We start from the raw sequence: 22,985 nt of genomic DNA, 5'->3' as shown, positions 1-22,985 counted from the left end.
TACTGCCTGACCTGTGGTGGCACAAAGGATAAAGCATTGGCCTGGAACAGTGAGGTTGCTGGTTCAAAACCCTGGGCTTGCCTGGTCAAGGTACATATGGAAGTTGATGCTTCCTGCTCCTCCCCCCCTTCTCTCTCTCTCTAAAATGAATAAATTAAGTCTTAAAATTTTTAAAAAATAATAATAATTGTGTAAAATATAACTTAGAAAAACAAACTCAATACCTGAATATGTGATGATTGTTACTAATCATTCACTCATTGTTTAATTCAACAACTATTTATTATACACTTACTATCACCAGATTCTATATTGAGAACTTGTTACATACTGGTATCTTAAACAGACATGGTCCTTTTTCCAAGAAGCTTGAAACTTAGTGGATGTCAAATATCAAAATGACATAAGTGCTGTGACAGACAATTTCAAGTTAAAATAGGAAACAGAGTTTAATTTCTTCCTTAAGTAAGCAGTTCTTCATTAATTTCCATTACAATGCTAACAAAAAGAACCCCCCACCCCTCCTTTATTTCTTTGGAAAAACAAAATATGCCCTGGTTTAAAATATAATCTTAGAAATGGTGATCTAAAATAGGTCAAAGTATTTTTTTAGATCTAAGCACATTTATCATATTTAAGATCTTATCACAGAAGGAACCACTATTTTAACTGGTATGCTCTACTTTTTCTCTAAAGATATAGAAATTATAATGTTGAGATTAAAAATTTGAAGATCTATATAATATGCATTTGCAAAAGATTCCTGATAGTAAATATAGAATAGATATGAAAATGAGCTGTCAAAATGGCTTTCTTGAAGTTCAGAATATTAAAAGAAACAATTAAAATAAGTTTTCCCCTTCTGTAGTACAATTTTGAGAAAGTTAATAAGTCAAAGAGCAGAAAGGAACCTATCACGTGGAAGGAGCTGCACTATGATGGTTATAAATTTCCCACTTAATCCTTATCACAATTCATTAAATTAGATTGTATGGTTTTCATTGAACCTCACACCATACACAAAAATTAACTCAAAATGGATCTAGTTCTAAATGCAAGACCTAAAACCATAAAACTCTAGAAGAAAACATAAGAGAAAATCTTTGTGATCTTGAGTTAGGCAAAGATTTTTTTAAGATAGGAACTAAAACTGTGATTCATAAAGGAGTTATTGATAAACTGGGTTTCATCAAAATTTATAACTTTTGCTCTTCAGATACTATTAAGAAATTGATTATACAAATCAGGAGAAAATATTTATAAACCATACATCTTACAAAGGGTCCATCTACAGAACATAAAAACAAACTTGCAATTCAACTGAAAAATAAGTAAAATATTTTAATAAGCTTTTCAACAAAGATGATGCAGGAATGGCTAATAAGCACTCGAAAAGCTGCTCAAAATCATTAGTTATCAGGGAAATAAAAATTAAAATCACACTGAGATACGACTACACAACCACTATAATGGTAATATCCAAAGACTGATAATATCAGGCATTGGTGAGGATGCAGAGAAACTAAAACCTCATACATTAGAAGCCAAACATCCTCTAACATATAACTCAGTAATTCTACTCCTAGAGATTTATCTCAGAGAAATGAAAACACATGTCCACACAAAAGGCTTCAAAGCAAGTGTTCATAGCAGCACTAATCACAATAGCTCCAAACTGGAAATAATCCAATGTCTATCAACTGGTGAGTAGATAAGCAAAATATTATATTCATATAATGAAATATTAATTGGATTAAAAGAAAAAATACAGGCCCTGGCCAGTTGGCTCAGTGGTGGAGCGTCGGCCTGGCGTGCAAGGGGTCCCGGGTTCAATTCCCAGCTGGGGCACACAGGAGAGGCGCCCATCTGCTTCCCCACCCCTCCCCCTCTCCTTCCTCTCTGTCTCTCTCTTCCCCTCCCGCAGCGGAGGCTCCATTGGAGCGGAGATGGCCCGGGCGCTGGGGATGGCTCCTTGGCTTCTGCCCCAGGCGCTGGGGTGGCTCTGGTCGCGACAGAGAGGGCCCCTGGAGGGGCACAGCATCGCCCCCTGGTGGGCGTGCCGGGTGGATCCCGGTCAGGCACATGCGGGAGTCTGTCTGACTGTCTCTCCCCGTTTCCAGCTTTGGAAAAACACACACAAAACAAACAAACAAACAAACAAAAAAACAAATCATCCAACAATAGACTTGTACCTAAAATACATAAAGGATTCTTACAAGTCAGTAACTCAGCTCAACCCAGTGTGATATGCTTCAACATTCTGGCCCATCACAATTACTTTCAGAGATGAATAAATTCATCTCTGAACTTATTTTCAATAAACATCATTGGATATTTTTTTTGTAAAATCTTGTGGATCAGCTACTGGTGGAGGCTTTAGTAAGAAACATCAGTAATGAACAAATAGCACAAATGGGCTGGAATAGGGCATGAATTCCCAAAGGTGAGGTGGCCCATTGACAAAAGGTGTCCCTTGGTCAACCTGACCTCTGCCGCTGCATGCATGGCTGACTTGAAAGCCATGCATGCAGGAACTTTCTAGAGTTCCAAGTCACAGAATGTTTCTGAAAACACCTTTTTTCTTAATCTTTATTTTGCCTGCAGACACCCAGGATTATTCCTATACCTATGCTTATACACATTTGAATACCTATGGTCCCTGGCATAATGCTGAACACAGATAAAAATGAATGCTATCACTAGATATTTCCAAACACAGGGGAGATTTAGTTCATGGCACCTGCCACTGTTGGGTTTAACCTCTGCACTGAAAAGAGACAATGAAGTCCTGGAAATTAAAAAACTGCCCCAGGTTCAATGTCGTTCTTCTGATTTTTTTAGACAGAAAATGAGATGCTATACTTGATTCCCCTTTGAAAAAATATACCAGAAACCTTTCTCCTGGGAATAAGTTCTCCAAAATAATCACCTTGGGACAATTATCAAAAGACAAGTGAGAGAAACACTGTCAAGTGAGGAAGGTATATGTTTTAAGAAAAACGTACTGAGAGCATGTCTTCAGGGCAACTAGTTAATCTGCATGAAACATCAGGCAATGGCATACTTTTCTTCAGAGGATCACTAATGCTCTATGGAAATTATCAAAATGACAGCTACAGAACCATGGTCAGTAACCTACATACAATTTATAAACCAGACAGGGAGTCCAACTCAAATAAGGGCTTCAATGTCCCATTTGTATGCCCCAGCCTTTAATGCAAAAAGCCACACAAGAATTATATAAAGAAAATAAAATCCCAGGGCCTGGTTAAGTACCCTACTTCACTAACCTGAGACAGTTCATGAAACTCATGAGACCAGTTAGGGCCTCAGTGAAAGGCACAAGGTTTAGAGAACTGATATAACAGATAAAATCTGACCTCAATTAGAAGCCCCTGCCCAGCAGCTGTGGGTTTAGTTTTCAAACATACAACCAAACTCTGCCTGTGAATGGCCCTGAGGTTCTTTGATTATCTTTTTCTTAGTAAATTCCTAGTCAAGATATTAATAGTAATACTTTTCCCTGTGGTGGGTACATTCTTTCAATTTAAGTATCAGTTAAGTTGTGTTTAAATAGAATCCACTGTAAATTATTTACAAAGGTACAGTGATGTTTTATATTGTACTGCTTTATGTTACTTGTTTTCTGAAGATGTTTGAAATACATAGGAGAATTTGAACAGCTAAACTAATGTCTGATTTATTAGAATTATGCATTTAGAAAGTACTTAGAAAAATTGTGACATTTGTGAGAATCATATATAATAAATCTATAATCATATTTAAGATGTCCAAGGAATTTGATTACTTAAATGTAAAATGATTAGGATTGATCTTTCAAATTTATAATTTTATAAACATTAATCAAAGAACAAATGAGTTTGTTCTTATTTTATGTAAAACTATTGGATATATTAATGAAACAAAATTTATCAGCTGAAGTTGAAGACTTAGAAAAGTAAATTTTAAACTTAATCTTGACTAAAATCAAAGTAATTACGGGTATTCTTTTCATGTATAAAGGGCTTCCCAAGGTAAAGTGGAAATCAACAGGAATTTGGTAAAGCCTCTGTCCCATAGGCTGGCAGGTCCTCAGTAGAGAGAGAGTCAAATGCCATGCGGGCCATATGAATCCTCAACCAACAAAGTTTCTGGAGACTTTTCTGGCAAAGTTGATTGATTCTAGAAAAACAACAATGAAGGCTCAGGGAAGGGAAGCAGAGTGGTTGGGGCATTAGTCTGGAGCAAAAATAACAGAAGGTCTGGGACAAGGTGTGACTTCCACCAGACTTGAAAATCTAGGGCACCTCAAGCCTAAGAGCCCAAAGGAATCTAAAAATGCTTCCCAGGATCCCGTAGCAGAACTGCTTCTGGGAACAGCTTTTTTCTGTTTCTCAGCCCCACCTGCTTGGGTATTTTCTCTCGCCTCCACAACTTTCAGAGTCCTCTGACCTATTTGCCAGGCAGACAGAAGCAGACACAGTGACCTTGCACACACACAGGCACTGTATAACCTAACAAGTAGGAACAAAGTTCTGAGGACACACCTTCTAACCAAACTTCATCAAGATCAGAAAAGACAGCATAAATTGGATGGAGAGATAAAAGGAAAAAAAGAAAAACTTCCACAGACTGAAGTTAATATCTTAACAACAACAAAAAAAGATTTTGTGTCTACTATGTCAGGCATTTGTCTCATTTAGTCCTATTGATGATTCTAAATGGTAGAAATTATTATTCCCTTTTTAGTGGGGAAAAAAACTGAGTCTCAAAAGTTTAAGCAATTCGCTTAAAAAAACTGAGAAAAAAAATTAGCTCTAAGAACTTCAGTTTGCACCGTACAGCCCACAAAAACAACACTACACCCCTAGAATCCTGAAGGGTGTAGTTCTGATGCTCTTTTCACACTTCAATAGAGGACGAAAAATGCAGCAAGCCCTCATGGAAACTTCAGTGGTGAACTCTTACTGCCGAATTTCTAAATGGTCCTGTTTCTCTTCTCACGGGTCACTGGTGAATGTTAAGTGCTCGTCCTAGAACTATCCAGATCCTGTTGCACCAACTTCTTCCCTTGAAATGAACCCTAAATTCTGACTAAGAGGAGCAGTCCTCACTCTAGCACTGACACGGGCAGGCTAGAGGATGCCATGTTTTAGCAGAGGTTCAAAGTAGGCCCTGGAATCTCTGTGCTCATTGAATCTCTTGGGTGGGCAACTTTCCTTCCCATAAAAACAGTAGGAGACAAAGAGATTCATCAGGAAGCATGTCATAATTTCATAGACTGACAGGTGGAGGCGAGTTGCAATACAGGTTTTATTACTGCCCCTGACAGCTACAGATTGCATGCGGAGTCTAACTGGGCTGATACATACATTCTGCAGGTGTACTATTGAGAGGAAAATTTTGGGACATTTTTCTGGCTATCACAGAAATGAAGTACCTAGGTATGAAAATCAATTTCCTGGTAGTCCAAAGAATGTTTCTCCCTGCAGCTTCAAATACTCTCTCTAGTCACATAATCCTAACACAGGCATTTTAATGCTTGGCAAACTTATTTTAAAACATGGATAAGCCAGCCTGCATTAAAGGTTCTCTTTTATGGGTTTATAAAATGATTTGTAATCAGTGATTCTATAAATGAGGGAATGCAACTTTCTTTACTGAAGTGTCAGGCTCCAGAAGGGAATATATTCACGACACATAAATAGTTAGGGATGATTTAACTTGATATTCTAAATCTGATTTTCATAGTTAAAAAACTGTCATTGTGCTGTACCCTGCAGCCGTTCTAGTTACCAAGTCCCTGCAGCTTAGAAAGGCTCATTCTTCAGTAGCCAGTAACACTGACTTCACATTGCATTTGAGGCAGAAAACCTACCCAGCGGCACTCACACCTGATAAGCACATTGTGTGGATTAGAGAGTTTTCAGACAAACAGAAGAAAAAAATCATTTTCTACTGCCAGTTTCAGATGCCATGGGTATATCGTCTAATGAAAACAAGATTTCTCTGAGGAATGTGGAATGATGCATTTAGTGTTTCCACCAAATAATTATTCTGCTACAATCTGCAAGATAATGAGACAGAAACGGGCCTGATTACATTTTTCTTATTGCCTAATGAAACTCCATATTAGAATATCAAGCCGGATCCCCATCTCCCAGAAGACAGTCTGATGTAGATGAATCTCAAGTCTACGGCCATACCACCCTGAACGCGCCCGATCTCGTCAGATGAATCTCAAAACTAGAATTGGGGGCCCTGGCCAGTTGGCTCAGTGGTAGAGCATCGGCCTGGCGTGCAGAAGTCCCGGGTTCAATTCCCGGCCAGGGCACATAGGAGAAGCACCCATCTGCTTCTCCACCCCTCCCCCTCTCCTTCCTCTCTGTCTCTCTCTTCCCCTCCTGCTGGCGAGGCTCCACTGGAGCAAAGATGGCCCGGGCGCTGGGGATGGCTCCTCAGCCTCTGCCCCAGGCGCTAGAGTGGCTCTGGTCGCAACAGAGCGACACCCCCGAGGGGCAGAGCATCGCCCCCTGGTGGGCAGAGCCTCGCCCCCTGGTGGGCGTGCTGGGTGGATCCCAGTCGGGCACATGCGGGAGTCTGTCTGTCTCTCCCCGTTTCCGGCTTCAGAAAAATACAGAACCCCCCCCCCCCCCGAAAAACAACTAGAATTGGGACATTCACAGCACTTAAGCCACATGGACTAAAAAAGGATGGTATCAACTTATTTATATCATATCACATAGGGGAATCAATATAATTTACATGTAAATATATTTATAATTACTTAATTATACTCATCAATATATCTTAAAACATAACTTCAAATTCCCCTATCTCAAACTAAAGTCTAGGTGACATATTACAAAGTCATTTAATCATGTGGCTTTCATTAATTTCAGTGAGAAACACAGACCCCCCCAAACAATCCTTGGTAAACCTCTAAATTTTAAAAGTTTGTCTTAAAATATCATGACCTCTTCTTACAAACTGATTAAAACAATGTAGTCATTGTTTTATGGAAAAAAAATTACACTCTGCCATAGATTCAGAGCTTGTGGTAGCACAAGGTAAAGAGTCTTCTAAAATGCCTCAGGATAATATATTTGTGATGGTTTGTTTTATTTAATTGGGCCACAGAGTACCCAGATATCGGTCAAATATTATTCTGGGTGAGTCTGTGAGGGTGGTTTAGATGAGTTTAGTATTTGAATTGATAAAATGAGTAAAGCAGATTACCCTCCCCAATGTCAGTGGGCCTCACCCAATGAATTGCAGATCTGAATAGAACAAAAAAGGTGACCTCCCACATCCCCCTAAAAAGGAATTCCTCCTGGCTGACTGCCTTTGAACTGGGCTCATCTTTTTCCTGCCTTAGATTCTAAATGAAACATGGGCTCTTCCTAGGTCTCTGGCCTATGAACCTTCAGACAATATCCATGCAATCAACTCTCTTGGTTCTTAGCCCTTCAGCCTCAGACTAGAACTACACCACTGGCTTGCCCACTACAGATCTTCAGACCTGTCAGCCTCCATAACCACATGAGCCAATAAATCTCTCTCTCTCTCTCTCTCTCTCTCTCTCTCTCTCTCTCTCTCTCACACACACACACACACACACACACACACACACACACTTTTAATATATTTACGATATTAAATACATATAAATACACCCTATTGGTCTGTTTCTCTGGAAAACTCTGACTGATGAAATATTATAAGGAAAAAAACTTGCCCTACAGAGCCACCAAAGAGGTCTTGGAGACGTATCACTCAGCATCAAGATAACAAAGAGTAAGAAGCCACAGAAGCCAACAAAAGGCGATGCTATGAAAAAGTATGTGAGATCTGAAAATACAACGTGATGGAAACATTCTTACTGGGTGTAAGAGCCCTGAAACAAGTAACCAAAAATGTGAGAGATGGGAAGGGGTGGGGGTGGGGGGTATCAAGGGAGGAAGGATTGGGTGAAAAAGAGAAGATCTGCTCGCAGATGACTATAATATTTTTTCCCTGAAGAAATGACCATTCACACAAATTCAGGTGGGTCCCCGCTCCAATCTGTGCCCCTCACACCACTGCAGTGCTGTCTTCCTTCTAAGGCTAGGGCTCTGACCACACACATGCACACGTATACACCCTTCAAACCTTTACCAAATATATTAAGTAAAGCTAATCAAGCTGTAAAAAATTTTGATTTTCCATTCTTGTTGATTTCAATGGTGCTTCCAAACAATCATAAATTTTAGAGCCAGTGTTCTTCTCACAACACCCACATACACTGGAAACTAAATTTCCTTGGGTTCGCAGAGAGTGGGAACAAAAGGTGTCAAAGACTTGAGGAATTTCAAAAAGCTTCCAGGATCACAGACACTCTTTCCAATGTTCAAGTTAAAGACATTCCGGAAAAGCTTAAAGCAGACTGGGTGTACGGAGGCTTGTAAGTGAAAGGAAATGTAGGATTCATTAACACTAGCAAGGACAAGGACCTAGCCATTTGCTCAGGTTTGAGGGTCAGTGCTCAGAAGACTTTTATCACATTTTCACCATGCTCTCCCCCAAAGTATTCTCTCTTTTGCTGGCTCAGCATTCCAGATTGCACAAAAGAAGGCTGACTCTGGAATAAGCGTGTAGCCTAGACAAGGCTGGCGAAAGTCAAGGGCCTCAGTCTCTCGTATATTTTATGGCCTTGCAAATTCTGTCTCCTCCTGTTTTCTTTTCTTTTCTTTTTTTTTTTTTGAGGTGGGGAGATAGTGAGACAGACTCCAGCATGCGCCCCAACCCGGATCCACCTGACAACCCTCATCTGAGGCTGATGTTTGAATCAATCAAGCTATCCTCAGCAGCCAGGGATAACACTTGAAACAATAGAGCCACTGGCTATGGGAGGCGAAGAGGGAGAAAAGGGGGAGAGAGTGGGGATAGAGAAGCAGATGGTTGCTTCTCCTGTGTGCCCTGACCAGGAATTGAACCTGGGACGTCCATATACTGGGCTGACACTCTATCCACTTAACCAACCAACCAGGGCTCCTCCTCCTATTTTAAATGTCCTTTCTTCTCAGGGTTAAGAACAGAAGCTCTAAAGCCAGACTCTGAAATTGAATACTTTTTCATCTGATACTTATGAGTTATATATGACCTTGGGAATGTGATTTACCTCTCTGTGGCTCAGTTTCCTCAGAAGCAAGTGTGAAAAATGGTAGTACCTAGCACATAAGGCTGTGAGGAAGAAATACCGCAAGTTCATACACATTCGGTTCTGAAGCAGCCCTGGCATGTGGCGCATGTCAGTGAGTGCAGCCTGACCAACCCTGTGGAGTCTCTTTTTGTGTGTGGGTGTGTGACAGAAACAGGGATAGACAGGGACAGACAGACAGGAAGGAGAGAGATGAGAAGCATCAATTCTTCATTGCAGCACCTTAGTTGTACATTGATTGCTTTCTCATATGAGCCTTGATTGGGGGGCTACAGCAGACTGAGTGACCCCTTCCTTGCTCAAGCCAGTGACCTTGGGCTCAAGCTGGTGAGCCTGCACTCAACCCAGATGAGCCTGCGCTCAAGCTGGTGACCTCAGGGTTTTGAATGTGGGTCCTCCGCGTCCTAGTCCGACGCTGTATCCACTGCGCCACTGCCTGGTCAGGCCACTGTAGAATCTATTACTCATTCTTCTTCACCCAACATGTGGAGAGTTGCATCTGGTTCATTCATAGCATTGATAACACTTACAAAAAGCATCCATTTACCAGCCTGCCTGCCCCCTAGACTGAACAGGAATCACACCTGCTCTCATCTTATTTTTGCTAGTACCCGTATGATGCTTGGCAGGTAGGTTTCTCAGTGACTGTGAACTGCATGCTTAAAGGGACAACCTATTCTAACAAGAGCATGTTTTACCTAAGGGCTGCGGTTTATGAATGGTGATGGCAACGCAGCAAAGTGACACTCCAGTTAGAATTTTGCAAAGAATCACAACTCACCCTTTTGGTGTATGATCAAGTCCTGGCATTGTTAATTTGTCTAAATTCATTTGCTTTAAAATCTTTCAAATAAGGTCATTTTTGTTTACAAACTTGTGTCTCTTAACAGCATAGAGAAGTAAGCATAACAAAGCTAAATCAATGTTTCTTTAGCCCCAGGAGACCAAAGTTATAGAAATATTTATGAGAAATCTCAATTGTACATAACATAATTATTACTATTAAGGAGTCATTAAGAAATGTCTAAATACAAAGAGTAAAGCATCAATAGACCTAGAACAGGGCAGAAGTTATGACTACACTATTGAGGCCTGGCTCCCCAATTGATACTTCCCTTAAACACATAAGGGAACAAGATGACCACTACACTAACCCTGATCCCAGCTATTTGATTGATCTCAGTTACAAAACTCTTCTGTGGAAAGCGTTCTTTTTGTGAAACATCCTGCTAAAAATAAGTTCCTAAAACACATCAACTAGTTCCTCTAAATAATCCCCAAGGGTTCACTGATGGAACAGAGGAGGGAGACAGACAGTAGATGGAGGAACATAAACATATACCATTCCAGAACAGTTAAGAAACTCAGTAAAAATCACAGCCTTTTTACTGTGTGATTTTTGTTACCCACATATGAAACATCCATAGATGTCTGTCAGATCACAGATGTCACTGTCAGATTAATAAAAGCCATATTCATCAGTTGAGCATAAAGAAGTAATAAAGGTATTCAGATATAATTATAATAGAAAAGAATAGGTGAACTCGCATTTTATGTTTGCTGGCCACATACATTTCTCATTTAATTAAAAAAATTTGGGAAAATGAGTATAAGTTTACCTGGCTACCATTAAGAATGATGAAGGCTAAGGAACCTCCTAGAAAACAATATTTCTTTGTGGAGGGAAAACAGCACACCTGAATGAAATAGTAAGTGAAATGAGTTACTCCAAAAGATTCCAGAAAGGTACAGCCATTTTAGTCACACAAAAAGTTAACTAGGGAACAGGCACCCTAGGAACTTACCACAATATCCTCAGGAAACGTGTCTCTGCTGAAGGAGCCATCATCAAACATGACTTCATAGAAGGTCTGTGATGTCACAGCGATCACTCTGCAGCTATAATACCGAGTGTTCCGATGCTTCGTGATGACGGTCTGCCCCACGAAGATGCCCTTCTCACCAGTCTTGAACTTCTAAAGAGGGGTGGAGAGAGAAGAGAGAAAAGAAAGAGGAGAAAGAGAAGAGAAAAGGACAGAAAATAAAAGAAATATTTATTTAAAAATCAATCACTGACTTAGTAAAAATAGGTTTTTTTTTTAATTTTTTAAACTTTTTATTGGGGAATACTTCCAGACTTAAACCCAGCCTGAAAAGTTGCATTAATATGAATGGTACAAAAACACCAATATACTCTTGACCCTTTACCCAGATTCAGCTATTGTTCTCTATTGCTATTAATGTTTTACTATTTCCTTTATTTTCATATTATGTCTCTATTTTACTTATGTGTATATTTAAGTATATATAAAATTGTGTGTGTTAGCCTCTCTCCACCAACCATTTGAGCTTAACTTTTATTGCTAAATATATCAGTGTGGGTTTTCTAAGAAGAAGGATTTTCCTTTATGTAACCATAGTTTTTATAACAGTTATAGTTACTAACTTTAGGAAACTTAATATTGACACAATCCTCTACAATGCATATTCCAATGTTGTCAACTGAGCATTTTGTTAATGACCTTTAGGGCTCCCCTTACTCCAGTCCATGCTCTTAAGTACAGGATCCAGTCTAGGGTCAGTTGCCACATCTCTTTAGCCTCCTTTAGTCTGGAACATTTCCACAGCTGTTCTTCGTCTTTTATGATTGTGATACTTTTGAAGGATACACTTCTCCCTTCCCCTGCTTTCTAAATAGAGCATTTGTCTGATATTTCCTCATGATTAGATCCAGGCTGTACATTCTGGGCCAGGACACCACATAGGTGATGCTGTGTTCTCAGGATATCACATTTGGAGACACATTATGATTGTCTGCCTCTCAATGGCGATGTGAATTATGATCCTGGTCAATATACAGTCCAATTTCTCCACTTCATAATTATCCTTTTTCCCCTGACAACTAATAAGCAATCTGTGACAGAAATTTTAACATCATGCAAATATTCTGTTCTGACACACTTCTGCTTGGGGTTAGTATCCATTGATGAGCCTTGCCTGACCCAGCCTTTACTATCGTGGTGCTGAGGTGCTGATTTGTTCTGCTCCCGTACTCCCTCCCTCTGCAGTTACTAGCTGTTGGGGTTAGTATCCATTGATGAGCCTTGCCCGACCCAGCCTTTACTATGGTGGTGCTGAGGTGCTGATTTGTCCTGCTCTCACACTCCCTCCCTCTGCAGTTACTAGCTGTTGGGGTTAGTATCCATTGATGAGCCTTGCCTGACCCAGCCTTTACTATTGTGGTGCTGAGGTGCTGATTTGTTCTGCTCCCGTATTTCCTCCCTCTGCAGTTACTAGATGGCATTTGTCATTTCTTAAGCAAAGGAGCCTATTCTCCCCAGATGTATCCACCCATCCATTATCAGTGTGAAGTTAATAATTCCTCCTCCACAATTGTTTATAATCAATACCATAGTTATTTCTGTGCTCTGATTATCCCAGATTTGGTCAACTAAGCCTCTTCAAACTGTTTCCTGTACCCCTTTAGACTTTTTATAAAGCAGTTTCTTAGTTCCTGGCCTAACAAGATGTTGGCATTCCCCTGGGGGATGTGGCTTCCTTTAGAGAAGAGTGATATTAGAGACAAACATGCAGGTGCTTAGATGTGCTTATTATTAATTATTACAGAAGTCTCTTTGCTTCTTGACCCTTCCAGAAGACAGAGTAAGGAAATATATGCACATATGCACACATGCACACACATGCATGAATACATATGCATATATGTTAGAGGTCTTAAGTTCACAGTGAAATCCCTACTCATCCCCACAAGGTTCTTTGACACCTCCCCCCATCTGTATGTGTGTGTCCCTTATTTCTCAGTGAGAATCCTGGCTTTAAGAACATAAACCCCTTTACTCATGTGGTCAATCTTAGAATACACCCAGCTACTTTGTGAAAGCCTATGAGAGAGCTGAACTAATAGCTTTAGAGTATAAAAATTAAACAAGACACATCATTTCATTTTAAAATTAAACATTAATGATAAAGTTCCATTATCAGCTCATGCTGGTAACAGCTGGATAGTCATGGTGGGCCACAGTGCTTCCCTGAGAACACAGCCCTGAATTATAGACTCCACTCCTCTTTCTCTTTTAATTTTTACTCTTCTTTTTCCACCAAATCTGTAGCCTTGCAGAACAGCAGAGCCAGGTCTCAGGGTACACACACCATGCTATGGAAGCAGAAGATTTCAGGATTATGTCTTTCAAAAATGCCTGGCAGAGTTCATAGTAAATACTCCAGAAGTGTGAGTTTGTTGTATTTTGAGGGGTTTTATTTATTTTGTTTTTCAGGATAGGCTGTTGCTGCCTTTTCAAGTACTCCTACAAACCCACATGGAAAGTTGGCTCTCAAGCTCTGGGTCCCCTTTACTTCCCAACTCCGAGTCTCATTTGTTGACCTGATTCACTCGCCACAAGCTCTGACCCTTTAGAGAGGCCCTGCATCAAGCACTTGGGAAGGTCCAGGCCCTTTGATAAATCGGCCCTGGAAGGCACAGTCTCATTGTCCCCAAGACACAAACATTATTTTGAAATGCCCCCTATTCCTACAGAAAAAGCCAGGTATTTTCCATCAGGAGTATTTAGAACACCACTGGGTTATAGTGTCATCATTCCGAATCTCAGTTCTAATAGAGGCTTTACTTATTCTTTTCCCTAAATTTCAGAAAAGGCTAAACCACCTTTTAGAGGACAAATAAAGTACTATGTTTGATCATTTCCTTCTAGAAACTACAGAACACACGCCCAGTGAAGCATTAATTCACCAATTTCTTCAATAGTCTTGTGTCGCTAGCCAGTGGGCACAAAACACCCTGGTGCTGGGGACTCAAATACACAAGAACCACTAAAACTTGGTTCCTGTTCCTCAGGACAGGCCACACAGGTAAGTGCCACAAAGTCATCTCACAGGTGGCATGACAGAGGCTAATGGGACATATTCTAGCATGTCATCTAGAGCAGTGGTCCCCAACCTTTTTTGGGCCACGGACCAGTTTAATGTCAGAAAATATTTTCATGGACCGGCCTTTAGGGTGGGACAGATAAATGCACAAAATAAAATTATGCGACTGGCATAAAAACTGTGGTATTTTTAAACATAATTGTTGAACTTACGAGACAAGCGTCAAGGGTGAGTCTTAGATGGATTTAACAGAGGGAATCTGGTCATTTTTAAAAAATAAAACATCGTTCAGACTTAAATATAAATAAAACAGAAATAATGTAAGTTATTTATTCTTTCTCTGCGGACCGGTACCAAATGGCTCACAGACCGGTACCGGTCCGCGGCCCAGGGTTGGGGACCACTGATCTAGAGCATGACTTCGTATTCATGCACGGAATTAGGGAGGAGGGAAATGGAGCAAGCAGAGTGATGGGCATGAACAAAGGCCCAGAGGCCAGAAACAGCCTGTTCTGTTCTAGAAACTGCAGGGAGTCCTGCTGCTGTGAGAGGGGAGGAGAGAGGAGAAAGTAGAGAGGAGGACAGTTCTCATGCCATCCTAAGGAATCTCGACATTATCCTGTGACCCTAAGGAAGCCACTGAAAGTTTTGGGTGCAGTAGAAAAATGATCCATGTGTGTATGACTACAGGTAAAGATGGTGCTGGTGGAGCTTACTGCAACAGTCCAGGGAAGAGATGAGGGCCTGCAGTAAGGAAGGAAGGACAAAGATGCTCATGTTTTGGACAAGGGGCAACTTCCAGCAAACATGTTCCTAACGGTCACTTATAGAGTGAGCTCGGCCATCTGGTTCCTCACCTGCCTAACAAAATAAAAGGATATTTTATTCCTTAAAATCATTCCCCAATGACATCTGGGTAGGTTGGAGAATTTTTCTGTGCCTTTAGGTGTAGTTAAGTGTGTAAACATTTCACCAAAGGAAAACAGAAAGAGGCCTGTAGTGATTTGAATGTACTATGCTCGAAGTAGGAACCTTTAACAGATAGGCCATAGGATAAATATGTTACACATGCCACAATAATTACCTAGTTTCCTATTTCATTTCTCCACCTGGCTAACCTTTTGAAGTAAGAGAACAATATAGATGCAATAATCCATGGGACGTAGTCAGGGCATATTTGTCTTTTAATTCATGGCATCCAGCAGGGTATGTACAACACTGTTGCTGAATAATGAGTGAATGACTAAATGAATGAATCCATGAAGAAAAAAATGAATGAACTATGAGGATAGATACAAACACATTTTCAAATGGGAGAGAATTAATCCAATTCATTCATTGTTCAGAAAATTGCAAAGAAAAACAGAAGAAAGTTTCAGGAAAACACTCCTCCTCCTTGGGGTGGGGAGGCATGTATGTTGGTGGGAAAGGAATAAAAAAAGGTTTACAGTGAAAATTGCAGGGAGTAGAAAGTGGTAACAGTAGTTAAGAAAAAGAAAAGTGATACGAACTTGACAGAAAAAAGGTGACACCAGACCACAACCATTTTCTTCCCGCTTAGGACATGAAATTTATGCAAACTGACTGTTTGGAAAGATAGCCAGCACACAAATTAAATATACAGACTCCATCTAAACCAAAATTTTCATAAACTTCAAGCATGACCATTTCATGGGAAGTACTAAACAAAACAGATTTTTTCATAATGCTATTTTGATAGCTTTTCTGATTTATTGTTGCAAGAAAAATTTATTGATAAGCATATCTCATAACTGATTATACATCCCCAAAAATATTTTCTGTCAGAAAAGCCTAAGAATCTATTGGTATTAAAAATGTCATTTCTGATCAGAGAAGACAGAGATTATGCAAGGGGGCTCCATCAGATTAAATAAATGGCTATGGTATTTTGAAGATTAGTGTGAGGTTAAGGTTGTGAAAGTCAAATTTTCTTTAACATGCACAAAGCAGAAATAAAGTGTTATTTTTTAACACAACTTCTTTCAAAGAATAGTTAAAATCAATTTGAGATGCAGAGGATATAAAAAAAAAACTATTAAGTAAGAAAATATTCTAGAAATTCCATAAAAGCCTCAAAGAATTCCTGGGAAACAGTAGCACATCTAGAATTTCCAACACGAATCTGTATACATGAGATTTAAATATTCCCCAATAACTCTGTGAGATAGTTGTTATTTTCATTTAATAGAAGAAGTAACTAAGGTACAAAGCCAAGTCACTTTTCCAAGGTCTCAGAGCTGGTTAGAGGCTGAAGTGGGGCCCAGGAACAGGTGTCCTCCCATTATCATCTGCTAGGAGAGTAAATGCGGAAAGAAATCAGAGGAGAAATAAAACAAAAAGCAGGAAATGAGACCGATGGAATTCAAGCAGTTGCCTAAAGAACTTACATTTCCTCTTGCTTTTTTTTTTTTCTTTCTTTCTTTTTTTTTGCATTTTTCTGAAGCTGGAAACAGGGAGAGACAGTCAGACAGACTCCCGCATACGCCCGACCGGGATCTACCTGGCACGCCCACCATGGGGCGATGCTCTGCCCACCAGGGGGCGATGCTCTGCCCATCCTGGGTGTCGCCATGTTGCGACCAGAGCCACTCCAGCGCCTGAGGCAGAGGCCACAGAGCCATCCCCAGCGCCCGGGCCATCTTTGCTCCAATGGAGCCTTGACTGCGCAGGAGGGGAAGAGAGAGACAGAGAGGAAGGCGCGGCGGAGGGGTGGAGAAGCAAATGGGTGCTTCTCCTATGTGCCCTGGCTGGGAATCGAACCCGGGTCCTCCGCACGCTAGGCCGATGCTCTACCGCTGAGCCAACCGGCCAGGGCTTGCTTTCTTTTTAAACTATGATCTATTGAGTACCTATCTCTTCTGTTCTACATAACTTTTGAGGAATTTCTCACATAAAAATTCATTTATTCTCCCTAGTAACTCACATCACTAAAATAGCAACTGAGATTTAGAGCCTCTCTGGTGATGAAAAATGTAGAAATAATTGCATATGATCTCCATTTTCATATATGCATACACAACATACACACACTATAATAAGTTACAAAAATGCCCACCAACCTTATTCCTCCTTTTTCCCACATCCTTTGAAATTTGACTTTGCAACCCTTCTCATCAAGAGCTGGAGTTTACTTCCCCATCATTCAAATCTGGGCTAGCCAAAGGACTACAACAGAGGCAATAGTATGGTATTTCAAAGCCTTTTGCTCAAGAGGCCTGGTACACACTTCTGTTGTCTCTCCAGGGGCCCTAGACTCTGTCATGTGGATAAACTCAAGTTACTCTGATAGCATATGAGAGATCACATTGACAGAGCTGAGGCCCTAGGCATGTAAGAGAATCCAGCCAAGAAAAAACAAACTGTTCTGCAGCTAACCACAGATGAATGAGGCAACCATCCTGGAACAGAACAACCATCCAGCTGAGCCCAACCTAAAACAGAATCACCAGCAAAGAGTTGTCATTGTTTTAAACCATTAAATGTTGTGATGGTTTGTCACATACACAGATAACAGGTAAAATAAATACTAAGAAAAATGTACTAAACTGTTAACAATGTATTATATAACTCTAGGTAATAGAATTGTATTTATTTGATTCTTTATGTATTTATACTTTTCTATATTTTTCATTACGTATTACTTCAACAATTATTGAAAACACTAAATGTAAAATACAACAGTCCTTGCAAGTTTCTAATTCTTCAAATAACAACAAATCCATAGTAAGATCTACTGTATTTTTCACTCCATAAGACACACTTTTCCCCCCAAAAGTGGAGGGGAAGATGCTCATGCATTTTATGGAGCAAAAAATACAGTATTTTATTAAAAATTTTAACACACCATTTTGTTCAGAATATTTTTTTTCTTATTTTCCCCCTTAAAACATTAGGAGTGTCTTGGGGAGAGACAAGATGCCTATGGAGTAGGCAGATGTACCAACTTCCACCTCCCAGAACCAAAGTGGATTACAACTTAATTTTAAGAACCATCATCTGGAAAAACCAACTTTGGACTAAACTAAGAGGATTCTTCAACCAAGGAACACTGAAGAAGTCACACTGAGACTGGTAGGAAAAGCAGAAACATAGAGAGGGCTGCCCAGCTCCCCGGTGCGAACAGCAGCCCGGAGAGACTCACGCTGTGGGAATTGAGTTTAGCAGAGAGGGGCGGGCCCTGAGCTCCAGAAACAGAGTCCCAGCCTGCAGCCCCAGAGCCTAGAAGAAGCACATGGACAGTATTTAGCTGGAAACAAGTCAGAATACTGTTTGTGAGAAAGAGACTGATTTCTCCGACCCAGGATTCTTCTTAAAGGGACCATGCAGAAAACCTCTCTCACAACCACTTACCCAGGGCTCCAGGGCATGGGGAGAGAGGAGAGGACCAGAGCAGTGGGAAGAGAGTGTAATCTAGGAGGCACAGAGAGAAACACTTTGAGAGACAGCCACTCTAACCCCTGGGAAGAGTCACTCCCAAAATCTGAAGTGAATATTTCCCATAGAAACAGCAATACCAGCAAAGGGAAGCAGGACACCAGCCAAACAAGCTCTCCTGCGGTACTTAGAGCAGAGTTGCTTAGAAGGAGGGAATTTTCGGGACTACAGTACTGAGTCTCAGGGTCTGAGCTGCAGCACCCCCACCCACACAGCTGAGGGCTTGCCCGAGGGTGGGGGGGGGCAGCCGTAGGATGCGGAAGTATGGTTCTGTCGGCAAGGGCAGAAGCCAGCTGGCCACAACTGAGGCCCAGGTGTGAGCTTGGTCTTGCCCGGCTGGGGAAAAGGGGGCACGCGAAAGTGGTCAAGCCAAGGTGCGGGCCGCCTGCAATCCAGCCTTTGGGGGAAGGGCAGGAACCCCCAAAGGGGAGGAAACCTGCCCTTGAACAAGGGCACGGAAGCACAGCCTCGCCCCACCCGCTGAACCAAAGCTTGTGGCAGGCTCCTCCTGTGAGAGTATAGTGAAAGCCCAGAACAGGCGGAGTCCAGTGACTGAGCATGGGCATGCAGCCCCGTCTGGCCCATGGAGCCAAGGCTTGCAGCCATACCATGAGCGGGCTCTTCCTGCAGGGGCAGGGCAAAAGCCCGGAATCAGGCAGAGACCTGCAATAGAGCAAAGGTGCTCACCCCTGCCCTCAGGGCCAAGCATAACACCAAGGCTGAGGCCACCTAGGTTCATTCACCCGAGCACATGATCACAGCCCCTCCTGTGAAGGAGAGGTGGAAACAACAGCAACAACCCCAGTGGGAAGGCACCGGCAACACCCATACCTGAACGCCCGAGGGGGCAGCAGCTGAGGGGGTGGCGGGCCTGCAGACAGACCATACTTAGGGAACAGAGGCCATACCCAGTGGACTCCAGTGGCCAAAACCTTCTTTTACACAGAGAAAATGCGAAGGCAGAGAAATATAACACAAATGAATCAAGAAAAATCCCCCAAAAAGAATCTGACTGAGTCAGATATAACCAAATTACCAGATGCAGAGTTTAAAATAATGATTGCTAGGATGCTCAAAGATCTTAGAACAACAATAAATGGTCATTACAAACACCTAAATAGATAGCAAATATAAAAAAGGACATTGAAATAATAAAAAAAGAATCAGTTAGAAATCACAAATACAATATCAGAAATGAAGAACACAATGGAAGGAACTAAAAGCAGGTTTGATGAAGCTGAGAATTGAATCAAGTTAGAGGACAAGATAAATGAAGGTACAGAAACAGAGCAGAAAAAAGAAAAGAGACTCAAAAAAATCTGAGGAAACTCTAAGAGAGCTCTGTGACAACATGAAGAGAAATAACATCCACATCATAGGGGTTCCTGAAGAAGAAGAGAAAGAACAAAGGATGGAGACTTTGTTCAAACACATCATAGCTGAAAATTTCCCTAAATTAAGGCAGGAAAACATCTCACAAGTACAAGAAGCACAGAGAACTCCATTAAAGAAAATCCTTAAAAAATCTACACCAAAACACATCATGATTAAAATACCAAAGCTAAGTGATAAAGAGAAAATATTAAAAGCTGCTAGAAAAAAAAGTTTATCACCTACAAAGGAGCCCCCATAAGGATGACTTCCGACTTCTCAACAGAAACACTTGAGGCCAGAAGGGAATGGCAAGAAATATTCAAAGTAATGCAGAACAAGAACCTACAACCAAGACTACTTTATCCAGCAAGGCTATCGTTTAAAATTGAAGAAGAAATAAAAAGCTTCCCAGACAAAAAAAACCTCAAGGAATTCACTACAACCAAACCAATGCTGCAAGAAATGCTAAGGGGCCTGTTGTAAACAGATCAAAGGAGAAAAAGAATATAGCAAAAGAGGAATACAGTTTTAAAGAATAAAATGGTAATAAACAACTACATATCAATAATAACCTTAAATGTAAATGGATTAAATGATCCGATCAAAAGACATAGGGTAGCAGCGTGGATAATAAACAGGACCCATACATATACTGTCTACAAGAGACACACCTTTAAAAAAAAGATGCACATAAACTGAAGATAAAATGATGGAAAAAATATTTCACACAAATGGAAATGAAAAAAAAGCTGGGGTAGCAATACTTATATCAGACAAAATGGACTTTAAAACAAAGGCTATAGAAAGAGATAAAGAAGGTCACCACATAATGATAAAGGGAGCAATCCAACAGAAAGATATAACCGTTATAAATATCTATGCACCTAATATAGGAGCACCTAAATATATAAAGCAAACTTTGATGGATATAAAGGGTGAGATCAACAGCAATACTATAATAGTAGGGGATGTCAATACCCCACTAACATCACTAGATATTTTCTCAAGAAAGAAAATTAACAAAGAAACAGAAAACTTAAAGGACATACTAGATCAACTCGATTTAATAGATATCTTCAGAACCTTTCACCCTAAAGCAGCAGAATATACATTCTTTTCAAGTGCTCATGGTACATTCTCTAGGATAGACCACATGATAGGGCACAAAAGCAATCTCCACAAAATTAAGAAGATTGAAATCATATCAAGCACCTTCTCTGATCACAATGGCATGAAACTAGAAATCAACCACAACAGAAAAACTGAAAAATACTCAAAACTTGGAAACTAAATAGCATGTTATTAAAAAAACAAATAGGTTAACAATGAGATCAAAGAAGAAATAAAATCCTAGAAACGAACGATAACGAGCATACATCAACTCAAAATTTATGGGACACAGCAAAAGCAGTCCAGAGAGGGAAATTTACAGCACTACAGGCATACCTTCAGAGGCTAGAAAAGCTTAAATAAACAACTTGACCCTGCATCTAAAAGAACTAGAAAAAAAATAGCAAGTAAAGCCGAGTGGTAGCAGAAGGAAGGAAATAATAAAGATTAGAGCAGAAATAAATGACATAGAGGCTAAAGAAGCAATACAGAGGATCAAAGAAACCAGGAGCTGGTTCTTTGAAAAGATCTATGAACCTTTAACCAGACTCACCAAGAAAAAGAGAGAGAGGACTCAAATAAATAAAATTAGAAATGACAGTGGAGAAATAACAACTGACACAACAGAAATACAAAATATTGTAAGAAAATACTATGAAAAAGTGTATGCCAAAAAAACTAGACAACCTAGATGAAATGGAAAATTTCTTGAAACATATAATCTTCTAAAAGTTAATCTGGAAGAATCAGAAAACCTAAACAGACCGATTACAACAAATGAGATAGAAACAGTTATCAAAACATTCCCAAAAAAGAAAAGTTCTGGGCCTGATGGCTTCACAAGTGAATTCTACCAAATATTCAAAGAAGAACTAACTCCTATCCTTCTCAAGCTATTTCAAAAAATTCAAGAGGAAGGAAGACTTCCAAGCTCCTTTTATGAGGCGAGCATAATTCTGATTTCAAAACCAGACAAAGACAACACAAAGAAAGAATATTATAGGCCAATATCTCTGATGAATTTAGATGCTAAAATTCTCAACAAAATATTAGCAAACCGGATTCCAGCAATATATGAAAAAAATCATACACCATGATCAAGTGGGATTTATTCATGGGAGGCAAGGCTGGTACAATATTCGCAAATCAATCAATGTGATTCGTCACATAAACAAAAGGAAGGAGAAAAACCACATGATAATTTCAATAGATGCAGAAAAAGCATTTGATAAAATCCAGCACCCATTCATGATAAAAACACTCAGCAAAGTGGGAATACAGGGAACATACCTCAACACAATAAAGGCCATCTATGACAAACCCACAGCCAACATCATACTCAATCGACAAAAATTTAAAGCAATCACCTTAAGATCAGGAACAAGACAAGGGTGCCTCCTTTCACCACTCTTATTCAACATAGTTCTGGAAGTTCTAGCAACAGCAATCAGACAAGAAAAAGAAATAAAAGGCATCCAAATTGGAAAATTAAGAAGTAAAACTATCATTATTTGCAGATGATATGATATTGTATATAGAAAACCCTAAAGTCTCAGTCAATAAACTACAGACCTGATAAATGCATTCAGCAAGGTGGCAGGATATAAAATTAATACTCAGAAATCAGAGGCATTTTTATATACTAACAATGAATTGTCAGAAATGGAAATTAAGGAAGTAATCCTCTTCATCATTGCAACCAAAAAACCAAAGTACCTAGGAATAAATTTAACCAGAGAGATTAAAGATTTGTACTCGGAAAATTATAAAACATTGATAAAAGAAATCAGGGAAGATACAAACAAGTGAAAGCATATACCGTGCTCATGGTTAGGAAGAATAAACACAATTAAAATGTCTATATTACCCAAAGCAATTTATAAGTTCAGTGCAATACCAACTAAAATTGACTTCCTTTAAAGATATAGAACACATATTCCAA

General features: G+C 40.0%; 1 protein-coding gene across 4 annotated transcripts in view; it reads right to left on the bottom strand.

The window, feature by feature from the left end:
- The window catches only part of KDM4C (lysine demethylase 4C), a 465,635-nt gene that overhangs the window by 32,365 nt on the left and 410,285 nt on the right, over positions 1-22,985 (bottom strand). For all 4 annotated transcript variants that reach the window (XM_066257226.1, XM_066257228.1, XM_066257229.1 and 1 more), the window contains one exon: positions 11,005-11,175. In XM_066257226.1, the coding sequence (XP_066113323.1) occupies positions 11,005-11,175 (171 nt within the window). The remainder of the gene's footprint in view (positions 1-11,004; positions 11,176-22,985) is intronic.

Source organism: Saccopteryx bilineata, chromosome 2, assembly GCF_036850765.1.
Source record: "Saccopteryx bilineata isolate mSacBil1 chromosome 2, mSacBil1_pri_phased_curated, whole genome shotgun sequence".
Classification (NCBI taxonomy): domain Eukaryota; kingdom Metazoa; phylum Chordata; class Mammalia; order Chiroptera; family Emballonuridae; genus Saccopteryx; species Saccopteryx bilineata.
This window is presented reverse-complemented; position numbering and strand designations above follow the sequence as displayed.